The following is a 14039-nucleotide window of genomic DNA, read 5'->3' as shown; positions in this document are numbered from 1 at the left end:
ATGGCCAATACTAAAGACCAGCTAATTTTCTAATTTGTTGTCAAAGAATTGGACTGAGGAGATACTGGCAGACTAGCTGTTATCTCTTTTATTATCAAAGAAGTGAACTGAGTTGGTCCCAGAAGCCTAATTATCTCTCTTATTTATTGTTGAAGAGTTGGGTCGACTTAATCCTTTCGCTGCAAAATATGCCTTCTCTGCATTTTAATTTGTAAATCAGACCCTGGAACATTGTCCATTCATTTCTGCATCTTGCCCTAACCTGCTAGTATCAATAAAATGCAAGTGTCTCCGTGAAGACATGTTGCAAGTTTTGATCTTGTCACTTGTAAAATACCCCTTACCATGCTGCTTTCCCTTTTTCTGCTTGACCCCGGAAGATCAAACAAAATTTTGAAAGTAAATAAGCTACTTCATGTGAACTGCATTTTTTTCTTGGAATTTAACATCTTTAGGGAACTGCATTTTCTTCTTGGAGTTCAATCTTTTGAGGGTTGAACATCATTTACTTAGTTCCCAAGAGATGGAACAACTTGACGTACAATCCACTGAGAATCCACAACACCTATTTTCTCATGCGCTGGCTGCATCATTATGCAAGCATCCAACAGAAACTGGAATTTGAGCCATTGAATCTAAACGATATACTGGAGTGAACTAGTGAAAATCATACAAAGTAAAGACAGCTGAAGATTGTTAAGAATCTCAGAGCCTAGATAAGATAAATATTGTGACAAGAAGGAATCTGAATGTTTCTCTTTTTTATATTACTGTAAGTTTCATAATAGATTCAAGTTTTCTCCTTTGCAATTGACATGACATCAAAAGTAAGTTTTTCATTAGAAGAATTATCGTTGTTGGATCGCAACCAATCGTATATGTAAATCATTATTTGCAATCTAAAGTGTCTTTGAGCACTAAGCCAGAGGGATACTCCAGATCTCCCATCCTTAATGTATGAATCATCAACGGACGGCAAAAGACTAAATGGAAGTTGAGCTGCCAAATATGGTATACAGCGACACGTACCTTCGCGAAAGAATCTCATCGTCTCGCTAGGCTTTCTTACAAGGCAATTAAAAGAAAGACGAATAAAGTCACAAACCAATTTGAAAGATTTCAATTACACCTAGAAATATTAAGTGATGAGGAAAGCCAGAGTCAAGGAGAGCAGACCAAAAACCAATCTATTAATGTAGAAGAACACGATTTATATGTGTGTGTGTGTGAGAGAGAGAGAGAGAGAGAGAGAGAGAGAGAGAGGTAACTGTATGCATGTTTAGAGTAGAAGAATAAGATTTCAATGGCTTATCGAAACACGACATGGTAAACATGTACCTCTTGTTTTGCCAGTTCATGATGTTCATAAAGCTCTTTCGTTTCTTTATTCATTAAAAATAAAAGGTTAACTTTCCTGAAACATTTTTATCCTTTGAATAAACGTAAGATCGTCTTATTTCTAACTTCATTTATAGAGAACTCTAAATTGAGCAAGAATGATGAGTGGGCCGGATTAGCGGAGCCTTCGTTATGAATGAGCAGGTACCCATGATTTTATTCATTCAGTAGCTTTGTATTTCATAGAGCAAAGAGTTCGTCTAGATGCGCTGCATAAACCAAGTAATCTGCTTCATTTGATAAAAATACTGGGTTTATATGTCTCTTTTGAGAACCTCTTTGGTTGTACAGATTCAAAACCAGCACTGGATGAAGGGCTCTTTCCACTTGTGGATTTGGATCACTTAGTTGTTGCATGAGTAATCAAGAGCATGTATTTGCAGGCCTTCAACCAAGGATGAAGGCAAAAGCTTTCAAGTAAGGTCTTTTTTTTTTTTCAAAATTTCAAGAAGGAACGTGTTCTAAGTTTTCAAAACGGATCATATGTGAAATATTAGTAATTTTTTTCATTTTTCTTTTGGGTTGGGACGTTGGGAAAATATGGGGGAACAAGCAATTATGTGGAAGCGCTTGCTCCAACAATGGAGAACTTGGATGTCATTTGTGATCGAGAAGGACGCTATATTAGATTGGATTTAGTTCTAACTTTGAGGGGTCGTTTGGAAACAGTAATAATTAATTGTTACTATTCTATGAAGCTGCGGTAAAGATTGGGGCAGTGAGGTAGATTTGTAAAACAATAATGAATTGTTCTTATTACGAAATGACCTTGAAAGTGTTTGATTATCCCAAAATCAACTCCATTTACATCTTTAATCTTGAGAACAAAAGTTGTCCGTCAACAAAATCCTTTCGCCATATACAAACCAATGACATCATTAAAGTAGAACTGAAACTACCACGACTGAAGAGAAAGCAACAATCAATGGGGAAGCTGGATGAGTATTATATTCTACCACCCAACAAGAAAACTATGTTTTCACCCTTCCCCTTATCTCTCTAGGGTACCATGCTTGCTTTTGGTGCTTTAGGATTTGTACCTCCTGCTATATTTCAACTTGTATATCAGTACTCTCTTTTGTAGTATAGAAAGTTGGTACCTTGAGAGCTCAAAACAAACACATTATGCAATAGTAGTTTGATTGGTGTTGATGGGTTCTTTACATAATCAAATTTCCCATCTATTATGGCCACCCAAATAAACAAAACATTTGCTCCTCCAACTATAAAGGCTATTTAAATTATGACCTTATATGAAGTTTGCAAAGCGCTTCCATGCAATTTGAGTTTCTCTATGGCATTATCCTTGTAAGATACGACTGTAAGTCAATTACTCTGTTGGCCTTGTTTTGTTACTTAATTTTTCTAACTTCAGCATTAAGTAAGGTGTATTTATGCAAAGCTAAATAAAAAGATAAGTACAAAGAGAAGAACGGTGCGAAGTTATTGTCTGAATATATATCAAGGCAGCAACACGGCCTCATGTTTTACATGATCCATAGGAGCAACTTTCTTCTTCTAATTTGTTGTCGAGTGATTGGTTTTGTTAGATGCAACAGCTGCAAAATATGCCTTCTCCTCGTCGATAATCCTGCTATTCAATATGCCCATTTCCTTTCTAGATCTTGAATAAACCTGCCCGTCAAATTTATGCCTCCTTTTAGAAGTTGAAGGGATCAGGTTGCACAGTCTCTTTTATAAGGCGAGAAACCACAACATGCAGTTTGACTATGCAATACTTGATCATTACATCTCGCTTGTCATGAGAAGGCGAAGCTTTTTAAGTGTCATATGAATCTGCTGTAAATATTATAGCAGGTTCACATGGCAAACGGCCTGAAAAGAACTCACAATATGTCAAATACCTCATCAACAGAAACAAAGATCTGCAATATGTAGAGAGGATCAAATAGCTGTCAAAGCCTATTTTGAAATAGTTGTTGTAATTCATAAAGACCTGCAAATATTACAAAAAGTTAAATTTCTTATTTTACTTTCATTTTTCTGTCAACTTTAGCTGCTGCCTCTCATCAGAATTCAATTGCATATGGATTTTACAAGTTTCACATGTAGCACAGATCTGTAAAGAAAATAAACCCTCAATACCACCGATAACGTCTTTACCATCCCCACAAGTTGCTAATAAATAGCTCTTCTTCTTACCCGGCATGTCAAAGGGGATCCCACCGCTTTAGTTGGAATAACCATGAAGTCCGCCTCAGCCAGTTGAGTGCGCACATACACACATATATATATATATATATATATATATATATATATATATATATATATATATATATATATATATATATATATATATATATATATATATATATATGGGTGGAGGGAGGGGGCCTGCTTAGGCCATGGCCCCACCCCAACTAATTAAAAAAAAATACATTACAAAAATTAAAAAAATTTGATGTATTTTTTAGATTCGGATTTAGTTTGGCACTACCCAGATAAATTCGATGGACCGTTTGACCCACTATAAATATTTCATGAAAGGTGACTCTAAACTACCATGACACTAGGGAACCGTCCACGAGTTCTTCTTCTTTTTTTTTTTTTTTTTGGGGTTTATCATGTAGTGAAACAGTGATATTTGACTGTAGAGGTGAAACTTTAATTCAAATGTTTTAAAAGGTTTCAAGAAAGGGAGGTCGAAACTTACATTTACGCATCTTCTGAAGCCAAAGAGATCCAAACCCCATCCATGAACCAAGTCATTCTGCCAAAAAAAAAAAAAAAAGTGTTACAGTACCAGGGGCTCAGTTATGCATATAATTAACTACGTAAATTTTTGGGGAGGGGAACAAAACAGCCAGAGAGAACCACATGCATGCCTGAATCATATGCCACACGCAGCGCCATGCATCTCGAGAGAACACAGGTGCCATTATCTCCACAAACCTGCAGAGTGCAGACGACGATACTTTCAATGAAGTGAGATATGATTCCAAGATCAGAAACATTAACATATATATGATCCATACGCTGCACATGGTGGAACAGTCGAATTGCGACACTGGGGCTCTCCAGTTCTCCTAATTAAAAGAAAACAGGCAAAAGACACATCGAAGGTATTAAGACAGTTTGCATGCTTCTCTCATGCATCGACGTGAAAGATTGGAAGAACAAGTATAAACCAAGCAAGTTCGCTTTGTACATACTTGTGTACTTCAGCTTCATTTCTTTTTCTTGGCAAACGCCAGAACAACCTGCTGTTTGCGTCCACCCCTGGCTGGGAGATCTCAAGTCCATGCCTCTTTATCACATCTATGTATCTGAATTCAATGGTAACATAGAACCCCTCAATTTGGAGATTGAGGTAACGTTTGAATACATGGTATTAAATACCCGGGATATAATGCTGGGTAATGTCCAGCCATGTTAGTTCCATGTTTGTTTGTATATTGGAAGTTTGGTTCACATCTTGATATACAAACAAGGCTGAAAAGCAACAGTAAAAAATTTTACTCGGGCTTAAAGTTCTACCTGTTTAGGTGGAGCTTTAATTTATTCTCATCTACTAAAGTTCCAGAACCTATAAACTTTAATTTGTTTCTTTTTTTTTTTGTTTCTGAAACTTTTTAAAAAATCTGAATTAAAGTTTCACCTCTGCAGTGTAATTTTTGATTCCTCTAAAAAAAATTCGCAGCCCTCAACCAAGCAAGATATAATTAAATCCATTCAAGGGTACATGTATGATCGAGATCTTGAGAATTTCTTTCGTTTTTTTTTTGGCCTATTGGATCTTCTTGAATTTAAATGCTAAGAGCTAGTGTTGATTTTCACCTTTTCTACCTCAAGGGCCACACCGGAACCAGGTCGCAAGCTGACGGTCCAAGATTCAATCCTATGGTTACTCTCACGGTTGAGTGTATTACTTTTTTGGACTGCAAACAGTGAACCAGATCCTTGGAAGAATAACGGTACGATTTTAGGGGAAGGGATGTCAATGTATTCAATTTGAACCGGATTCAACTGAACCATTATGAACAAATCGGATATGAAAAAAAAAATGTTTGATTAAGAAATGACATTCAATTGGATTCGGGTATCTATAAATATCTGATTAGATTCAGATTCAGATCAGATTTAGTTTTAAACAAATATCCTATTATTTTGAAAATCAGCCCAATTCATTTCAAAAATTGTATTCAGATTCAGATGTGAATGTAAAAATCAGATTTGGATTGCATTCAGATTGTGAAATCGGATTCATGCATGACCTTTTTTTTTCTTTTTTGGTTCTTATTCAAATCTTGAATAAGAATATATGAATATCCGAAAAGGAAGATATCATTAAGAGTCTATCCAATATGAATCCAATCCGTTTACTCCTAAAATAAATGTTAAAACAGAAAAATTCCATCCTTGTGAAACCAAACACGCAGGGGCTTCAGTTCCTAGCCTTCTACCCTCATCTATCATATCATTTTGGTGTTGTCCTCTTGTTTCCTGGTGAATGTTCTCCCTCAATTCAACCAGAAAAAAAAAATAAGTACATGTTTGAGAGTGATACAGCAGTACATTATTTAAGAAAGGAAGAACATATCAAAGTCAGAAACTGAGGCAATTGCATGCTTGGCCAAGAAGAACCATCTTTCTTTTCTTAATAATTTCTTGTGGAATTGTGGGCTTGAGTTGACACCATCGCCTCGAAATATGCCTTGTCGGCGTTGGTCATTCGATGCATGAATATGACCAATTCCGTTTGACTCCTTTCCAAAATCTGCAGGCCAAAACTTTCAGATCGATCGACTTTTTGTGCACTCAATTAGTATGCGTATTTTTGAATTTTTTTTATAAAATAATAGGTATTTTAATGTTTTTAACTTTTTCACATTTCTTTTATACATTTTTAAAAACTTTTTTTAAATTTTAATAAAAGTATCTTGATCATTGCATACCCCTTTGCACAATTTTTTGGTGCACAAAAGTGAGCACATCTCAAAACTTTAGAAGTTGAAGGGACACCTCCACTTTGAAAGCTCATGAAGTAGATGACTTCCCCTTCTTGTTACATTATATATATCATAACTAAAAATTACAAGGTTTTTCTTAGGTTTTATTTTCAGAAAAACTTGGGGATTTTTAAAAGTTAAAAGTCAAAATATTATGTGAAAATAAAATGAAGGAGAAACCAATAATAAGACATAACAAATATCTAATTAAGATAATAAGCAGCATATTGCCTTGAAGACATCACATTAGATATCTAAACAAAAGTAACTAAAACGATGAAAAAAAAGTCGAAAAAATAAAAAATAAAAATTTCAAAAAGATAAATAAAAAATCACAAAGAGCCTGGTGAAAGATAAGCTTTGGTTTCTAAATCGAATAATTTAGACAATCGGCTGAATCCAAATGGAGTTGGAATCCTTTGTGGATCAGATCAACTAAAAATTTATATGTCTTAATTTAAAAATCAAAAATCAAAAAAATAAAAACAATAAAAATAAAACCATAATTTTTTTTTTGCGAAAAAAAAAGCTATGTTATGTCCCCATTCCACTGACAACACTACAACCATGCTTACCTGATCCTAGAGACAAATTTGGAAGCACTGACTTTAATTTTGTAATTGTGCAATAAAAGGCATGCTTGGATGACACATGCTTTGTAAAAATTAGCTCTAAAGAAACGGTTTTACTAATTTTTTAAAAATTTGTTTGTGTGTTTGGATGAAACACACACACACCAAAAAAAAACACAGTTTTTGTAAATAACCTGAAACGACCGAGTTATTGAATCCTTTTAGAAAACCAGACTTTATAAAATCTGATTTCACTACAAAAATGTTGTTCCGGAAACAAAAAAAAAGGTCGTTTGGCATCCAAAATTCTGTTTTAAAATGTCATCCAAACATTATGAACATATCTTGATAAGGGAAGATCTTATTTGGAAAAGCCCTTTTCCCTTGTTCTACTGATGATAGCATACCTCTTTCTGTCCCGCCGTTCCATTTTCTGCTTGACCCTATAGATAGGAGAAAAATTAATAAAGTCAGTAAAATTTGTTTTTTTTTAAATTATTTTTTTTAAATTACATGTAAATTTTACAAAATTTTACTTGCCATATATAAAGATTTTGAAAGATGATATTTCGACCATTGTCAAAATTTAAAAACTTTAATTCGATCCATCTCATCAAATATTTTTGGCTCCGCTCTTAACCGACATTAACCGACATGATTCGAAAAATTATTTTCCTGACCCATATCGAACCACGCTCTTAACAATAAAAAAAAATTAATGACAAATGTCTATTTACCTGGTCCGCAAGTGATAGAGTAGACTGGCGGACAACCCAGTGAGAGTCCACAACTCCAATCCGTTCATGTGCCGGCTAACCTCATTCACATAAAAAGATTAAATCGTTGTGAATATAAACGGTGCATATATATATATATATATATATATATATATATATATATATATATATATATATATATATATATATATATATATATATATATATATATATATATATATATATATATATATATATATATATATATATATATATATATATATATTATATATATAGAGAGAGAGAGAGAGAGAGAGAGAGAGAGAGAGGAAAACAAAGGAAAAGTGCATTATGGGAACTTAAACTCTCATGGCCGACTGTGAAATAATTATCATAAATTTATATCATGTCACAAGTTTTCTCCTTTTTATTGTCCCTCTTTGCCTGCTGCTATGCATCAGAAATTGATCGATTAGAATAAGTATCTGTTCGTTAGATTCTTCACAAATTTTGCATGGAGTGACGATGTTCATATTGGGCTGTCAATAAACTGATTTAGATCCGAGATCCGACTGAACTGCTTCAACAGAACAAATAGTGAAAAATAATTATAATTCGATCGAAAAAACACTTTGTATTAAAATCAGATTTAAAGTAAATGACGTTAGTTGGGATTCAAATTCGGATTTGGATTTAGATAAATATCCAATTGTTGTCGGCTTCAGATCAGATTCAGTTTTAAGTATCCTACATCCAATTTCCTTATATTTTGCAAGTCAGTTCTTAATGTGGTTTGGATTTGGTAAAAAAAAAAAAAAAAAGTCGGATTTCAGTTATGAATTTAAAGATCAGATTTGGATCTGTGAATTCGAATTCCAATTTGGATATGGTATACACTTTTCCTTTTTCATATTTAAATTACAATTCGAATCAGAAAATATGAATAATAAAAAAAGAAAATGTAATAATAAGTACATCTACTTCAAATATGCTCATAGAAAGTAAGCCCTCCTCAAAACTACTAATACCATCTTTGCCCTGCCCCCATGCAGAGGCACAGAAAATACCCTTAATGTGGAGATCCAGTTGCTTTGTTTTCTTTGTTCTTTTTAATCAGCTAACTATGTTTAGGCAGATCCCAACTAGTTGTCAGGCCAGAGACAGGTCTCAGGTGTGGGCAATTGCCCACACAGGCCCACAAAAAGTGTTTATTTTCATGTCAAATTTTCTTGCCATTTATTCTCATTCATATACAGGTGCCCTTTGAAAATGTAAAATCAAATTATATAATGCCTCTTAACCACCATTTTATGGCTCCACCTCTATTAGTTGGAAATGAGTAACTCGCCATGCCAAATTAAGAGAAATTCTACCATCAACAGAAGCAAAATGGCTGGCCAATGCTAAGCAAAAACCTCTGCTCCTTCCTGCCCCGATGCAATCCAGGACCTGTTAGGCAGGAGGAATGGGAGGGCCACATGCACACCACCAATCCTTCAAGCAGAGAGATTCAGAAAAGGATAGAGAAACTTACTTGCACACACCTTCTCAAGCCAATGAAATCCAAACCCCATCCATGAACCAAGTCATTCTGCAGCCAAAACACAGCAGTGGATGATCACTGATACAGTTTTCCGGTGTGGGGAGGACAAACAGGAGGATAGATGCATGCCTGAATCATGTACCACACGCAACGCCATGCATCTCGAGAAAAAACAGGTGCCGTTAAGTCCACAAACCTAAAGTTAGCAGCACACCAGTTAAGTGACATATGACTTAGAACAAGAGGCAAGATCACAAAAAGTTGTCTCATTCGTACGCTGCACAAGGTGGCAAATGCGGGTCGCTGCACCAACCAGGCCGCTCTGTCGTTTCTCTGATGAAGAAAAGAGATGAAGACACAAGAAGAGATGCCCATAATTAATGAACATTTCACATGGTTTTTTCAGCCAGCTGATGTGAAAAAAGATTGCATGAACACAACTACTTAGCCAAGTTGCAAATCATACTTGTGCATTTCACCTTCTTCTCTCCTTCGGGGCATGCGCCACAATGTTCTGCTTTTTTGGTCCAGCCCTGGCTGTGAGATCTCAAGTTTATGCTTCCTTATCACTTTTATATATCTGAGTTCAGAACAGAGAATAAACTTGAAAACTGAATCCTTTGAAGTTTGAATTTAAATAATCGGAATTAGGCAAGTACCTTTCAGCATCAAAGTGCTCGAGTCCTAAGTCTTCATCCCATAGAAATATGTAATCATATGCAGCAACAATATCAGGATGCATAAATCTTTTGGCATACCACCTGCAATTGAAATATCCATTGCTGTTCATTTCTTTCTTTTCCTCTTGTACCTTCTTGTTTTAAACAAAACTTTCTTGCCATTGGCAGACCATTTACTCTGTTTTTGCACGCTGACATGAATCGCCCTCTTTGACCACTCGAACTCATCCCATCCGCTTGTTTGTCCATCATAGTGGAAAAGCAGAATCGTGAAGTTTTCTGAGAACTATTAATGCAAGAAAATCAACAAAGTCATAAGGAGGCGAGCAACTAGATATATGCAAAAGAAACCATGGTTACCTTCTTTACTGCAGCGTCGATATTGGTTTTCTGTTTGTAACCAACTGTGAAAGTTACCAAATATTTTGGTTTAATTTGTAGATCCTGCACCGTGAAGTCAATGTGCATTCACTTATTTCTGCTAATACAGTAACATCACTGACGCTAGAACAACATGCAGGAGGCAGCTTAAGAGACCTTCATTCTTCACCAATTACCAAGGTTAGAAACTGATCAACATGAAAGCAAAGTAATTTAGAAAAATCTGTTCTGTAGATTCCAAATTCATCTTACAAATGCACAAAATAGTCAAAAATCACTTCCGAACACTTTCACAGAGTAACAGAGGGATGAACTTACAGTCTAAGTACAGCCTTCCAACATAAGAAAATGACTTTCTTTCCAGCCAAGCAATTGAACGAGGAAGATGGCATTAAAAGGGCTCCTTTCTAAAGGGTTACATGTAAAAAAACCATTGAAAGTCTTGGACCTCATTAGATCTGTTGGGCCAATAGTTTTTTTTGGTAATTGTCCAGATCGGTATAAACCCCAAGTTCTAAGAGGAAGGCTTTAAATGGGCAGAGGGGAAAAGGTTGTGGTTGAAGAAAACACAAGCTCCTTTTTATGTAATTGATTTGTTGGTTGCCATACAAGTCAAATTGATCTCAGCACAAACCAAGTTGAATTATTCAACTTGTTGATACGCCACAAAACCAGCAATAGTGATAGATCATGGAAGCATCTAATTTGAAGGCACAAACAGTACCTGACTGGGATCACCCCACAATCTTCGCAAATACAAGTCCGATTGAGGAACAACAATTCCGGGAGCGAGAAGCTCTGCACCACGAGGATTTGATGGAACATAAATCTGCATCATATTCACAATCAGATGAGCAAATGTTGCACAGGAGATGCTAAGCAACATTTCCAATTCTCAGACAAATATGGACCTAGAAAAATTTCCGTCACTAAAGAAACACAACAAAGAATGAAATTTGGACCTACCGGAAAACTCTTCGACCTACTTGGTCATAAGGTTTACGGAACAAATATACCGTTAACTGGTAATTACATAAAACAGTGATGCAGATGTCTGTGTGCAGCACTTCACATGCGTTTTGGATTGGCTAAGATTAAAAGTTGGACATATACATGAGGCCTTCAATAACAAAAAAATGAGGGAAAGAGGGGCAGAACCTTTTAGCCTCACCTCCCTTTTTCCTTGTTCTAATTTGACAGAAAAGATGGAGCCTTCTTTTTTAGACACAACCACTGATAGGTGTTCAAGTAGCAGTCAATGTTGGTCTCTGTAAGTGTCCACCCTCTAAAACTTCATGCTTATAAAATTTTCCATATTAATTCACTTCACTTGGCTCTGTAAGCATGTACATATGCGCATGCAGTGTGCAGAATTCAATTTAAATTTGCCGCAGAAGCGAAACATTAGGCAAACCACTAACATAATCAGTTTTTTCTTGAGTAATAATGCACACATACGCACAATTTTTTGTTTACTAAACTGTAGACATGAACCTGAAGAGAATCTACCCATTACACGGGGAAACCAGCGGAATCCATGTTAGGAACGGGGCCCTCTTTCTCTCTCTCTCTCACAATATCAAGAGAAGACGAAGAAGAGGAAGAAACACAAGAACTTTTATATGGTTCTGAGACCAAAATTCTCTTCCGTACATGGCTGCACAGGGATTTTCACTAACTCAGAAGAGAGAATACAAGAGATAACCGTCTCCCTTAAACATGAGGATCAGGGCAATACTACAAAACTGTATAATTACATTAAGTAGGAATCAGACTCCACACTCTAACAACATGATATCAGTAAAATATCAGCTCTATGTTTCTTCTCTCGCAAACTCATCGAAACACATTTAGATCTGATACTAGAAATACCTGAGATGTATCGTTCACTTGATGGCTGCGTTTTTGCGGACTTCTAGATGTCCAAGAGTGATCCAATGATATCTCAGTGGCATGCCCAGAGTCCTCATTCTCAATAACAGAAACACCATTGGAAGGCAAAATGCTAGATGGAAGGTTGAACTGTCGAAACAAGATGCGTGGCAGTGCACGTCAATGCTCGAAGACATGTGAAACGAAGTTTCAGTGACAAGAATTTATTGAAAAGGAAGGCAGTTCAGCATACATTCACTATAGGGAAAGACGACCCTATCAGGAAACCGAACAGGACTCCAAGTAAACTCACAGTAATGAGTCTCATTTCGTTAGGCCTTATTACCATTTCACTGACAGAAAAAGTTGAGAAAAGTCACAAAATCAATCTGTAAGAGTATAGAACATCAGCAAAAAGTCGTTTCCAAGCATCAAAGAAACTTGACAGTGCACAGCTTTTCAATTCAAAACTGTTGAAACAAGGGAGACCACACCTGCTGCGAATGCAACCCATCTTGCTAATGAATTTCCAACCTTTCTCAGAAAGCACCACTAACTGACCAATTCAGTACTGCTCCACATTCTTCAGCAGGTCCCAATTCTGCATGGCAGAGAAATTAAGGATCCTTTATGATACTGATGTGGGCACCAAGTGAAGCGGACTCTGTTGCAAATATTTATGGAAGGAAGTGAATACAGCGCCAGTCTGAAACAAATTGTACCATATTTGGTTCTGAGACAAGATACAGAAATCCACGAGAAGAAAACTAAGAAATTTACCAAGGAGAAAAGAAACAAAAGTACGTTTTCTTCTACTTCTTGTCTTGACAAGGTTAGGAAGATGACAGTAGAGAAGAAAAGGAGAATTCAGAACCTCGAAGATTCTGAATGGCATCCCTGTAAGTCATCTAATGTAGATGAAAGCGAGTAAATTTTACACCAGCGGCCTCTGAAAGAGAAAATAAAATGGTTAAGATGACTGCAAGTTGTTGATAACTTCATGTTTCCCTCTTGACCTTCACATCGACTGAGGTAAGCACAAGACCCACTGGACTGCTTTTTCTATTTTAAAATTTACAGGTCTTTCTCTCCTTGAAAGCTTGATGCATGGAAAGGATTAGGCCTCTCCGACATCTGTATTGATCATTTATTAAGTTTAATTGTCAAAAGGTTGCTGTATTTAGAGCCAAAGTAGGCACCAATTGGTCGATACGAGTATTCTTTCCTGGCCAAACTAAACCTCATAAGTGTACCCCTTGAAGTCACTTGATATGATTCCTTTTAATGCGATCGTATCTTAGTTCATCGAGGACACATCACACATTTTTTATTTTTATTTTTTAATATTTCAAGTTTGTCTTATTTTTTGTTTAAAAATACAAATTAATTGATTTATGAATCCTCTGGTTGCTTGTTTGATTCAGAAACCAATTTAATTTGACAACGCTGGCAAGAACTACTGGATTTTACTGCTTGCAATGGCAGAGGACTAGATTTGTTCTATCCCATCTACAGGGCCAGAACCAGACATATTTTATGAGAGAAGCTGAATTAAACTGAATTAAAGTTTCTAAATTTTGGTTCGGATCAAAATATTATTTTTCAACTTTTTTATATATAACAAGTGAAATTTTCTATAATTTAGATGTAATTTTTTTTTAAAATTTTCAGGTGGGGCCTAAGGCCCAAGTGGACTCTACCTTAGCTCGGCCTATTAGGCTCGATGGAGCCACCGGCCATATTAATTTCTCAGCAGAGTATTCATGAATCTTTGATAAAAGAGAATGCTTGAATATTAATCGGAGTAAGTGAACTGGTATTGAAAGCATTTCGTTGACCTACTAAAAATTATATTTATAAGTTGCTATAATTTGCAGTTACTCCTTGGTCGCGTAACTTTGTTTCAT

The 14039-nt window shown here is 35.8% G+C and overlaps 1 protein-coding gene across 2 annotated transcripts; it reads right to left on the bottom strand.

The window, feature by feature from the left end:
* Nucleotides 1-5681: 5681 nt before the first annotated feature.
* Nucleotides 5682-13107, bottom strand: LOC116250887 (uncharacterized). Of its 2 annotated transcripts, none has more exons than XM_050076546.1 (15): nucleotides 12913-13107; nucleotides 12627-12796; nucleotides 12386-12485; nucleotides 12133-12282; nucleotides 10985-11089; nucleotides 10240-10323; nucleotides 10050-10165; nucleotides 9859-9960; nucleotides 9666-9779; nucleotides 9476-9532; nucleotides 9329-9395; nucleotides 9191-9247; nucleotides 7678-7752; nucleotides 7348-7383; nucleotides 5682-6136 (listed from the first exon to the last, which is right to left on the bottom strand). In XM_050076546.1, exons 2-15 carry the CDS (start codon nucleotides 12644-12646, stop codon nucleotides 6017-6019), a joined length of 1203 nt encoding a protein of 400 aa, XP_049932503.1. In that variant the 5' UTR covers nucleotides 12647-12796; nucleotides 12913-13107; the 3' UTR covers nucleotides 5682-6016. The 2 variants fall into 2 exon arrangements, with proteins under 2 accessions (XP_049932503.1, XP_031480722.1); XM_031624862.2 differs by having other exon boundaries at nucleotides 12627-12733.
* Nucleotides 13108-14039: the final 932 nt, after the last annotated feature.

The sequence above is a fragment of the Nymphaea colorata genome, chromosome 3 (genome assembly GCF_008831285.2).
Source record: "Nymphaea colorata isolate Beijing-Zhang1983 chromosome 3, ASM883128v2, whole genome shotgun sequence".
NCBI classification, from domain to species: Eukaryota; Viridiplantae; Streptophyta; class Magnoliopsida; order Nymphaeales; family Nymphaeaceae; genus Nymphaea; species Nymphaea colorata.
The sequence above is the reverse complement of the archived record's forward strand: the minus strand, read 5'-3'. Positions and strand labels throughout refer to the sequence as shown.

Coding starts and splice junctions, on each gene's coding strand:
- LOC116250887 (XM_050076546.1), bottom strand. CDS start 12,646: ATGGGTTGCATTCGCAGCAG. Junction 12,486..12,626: donor ATGGGTTGCATTCGCAGCAG/GTGTGGTCTCCC, acceptor TTTTTCTGTCAG/TGAAATGGTAATAAGGCCTA. Junction 9,533..9,665: donor GAAGAAGGTGAAATGCACAA/GTATGATTTGCA, acceptor TTTCTTCATCAG/AGAAACGACAGAGCGGCCTG.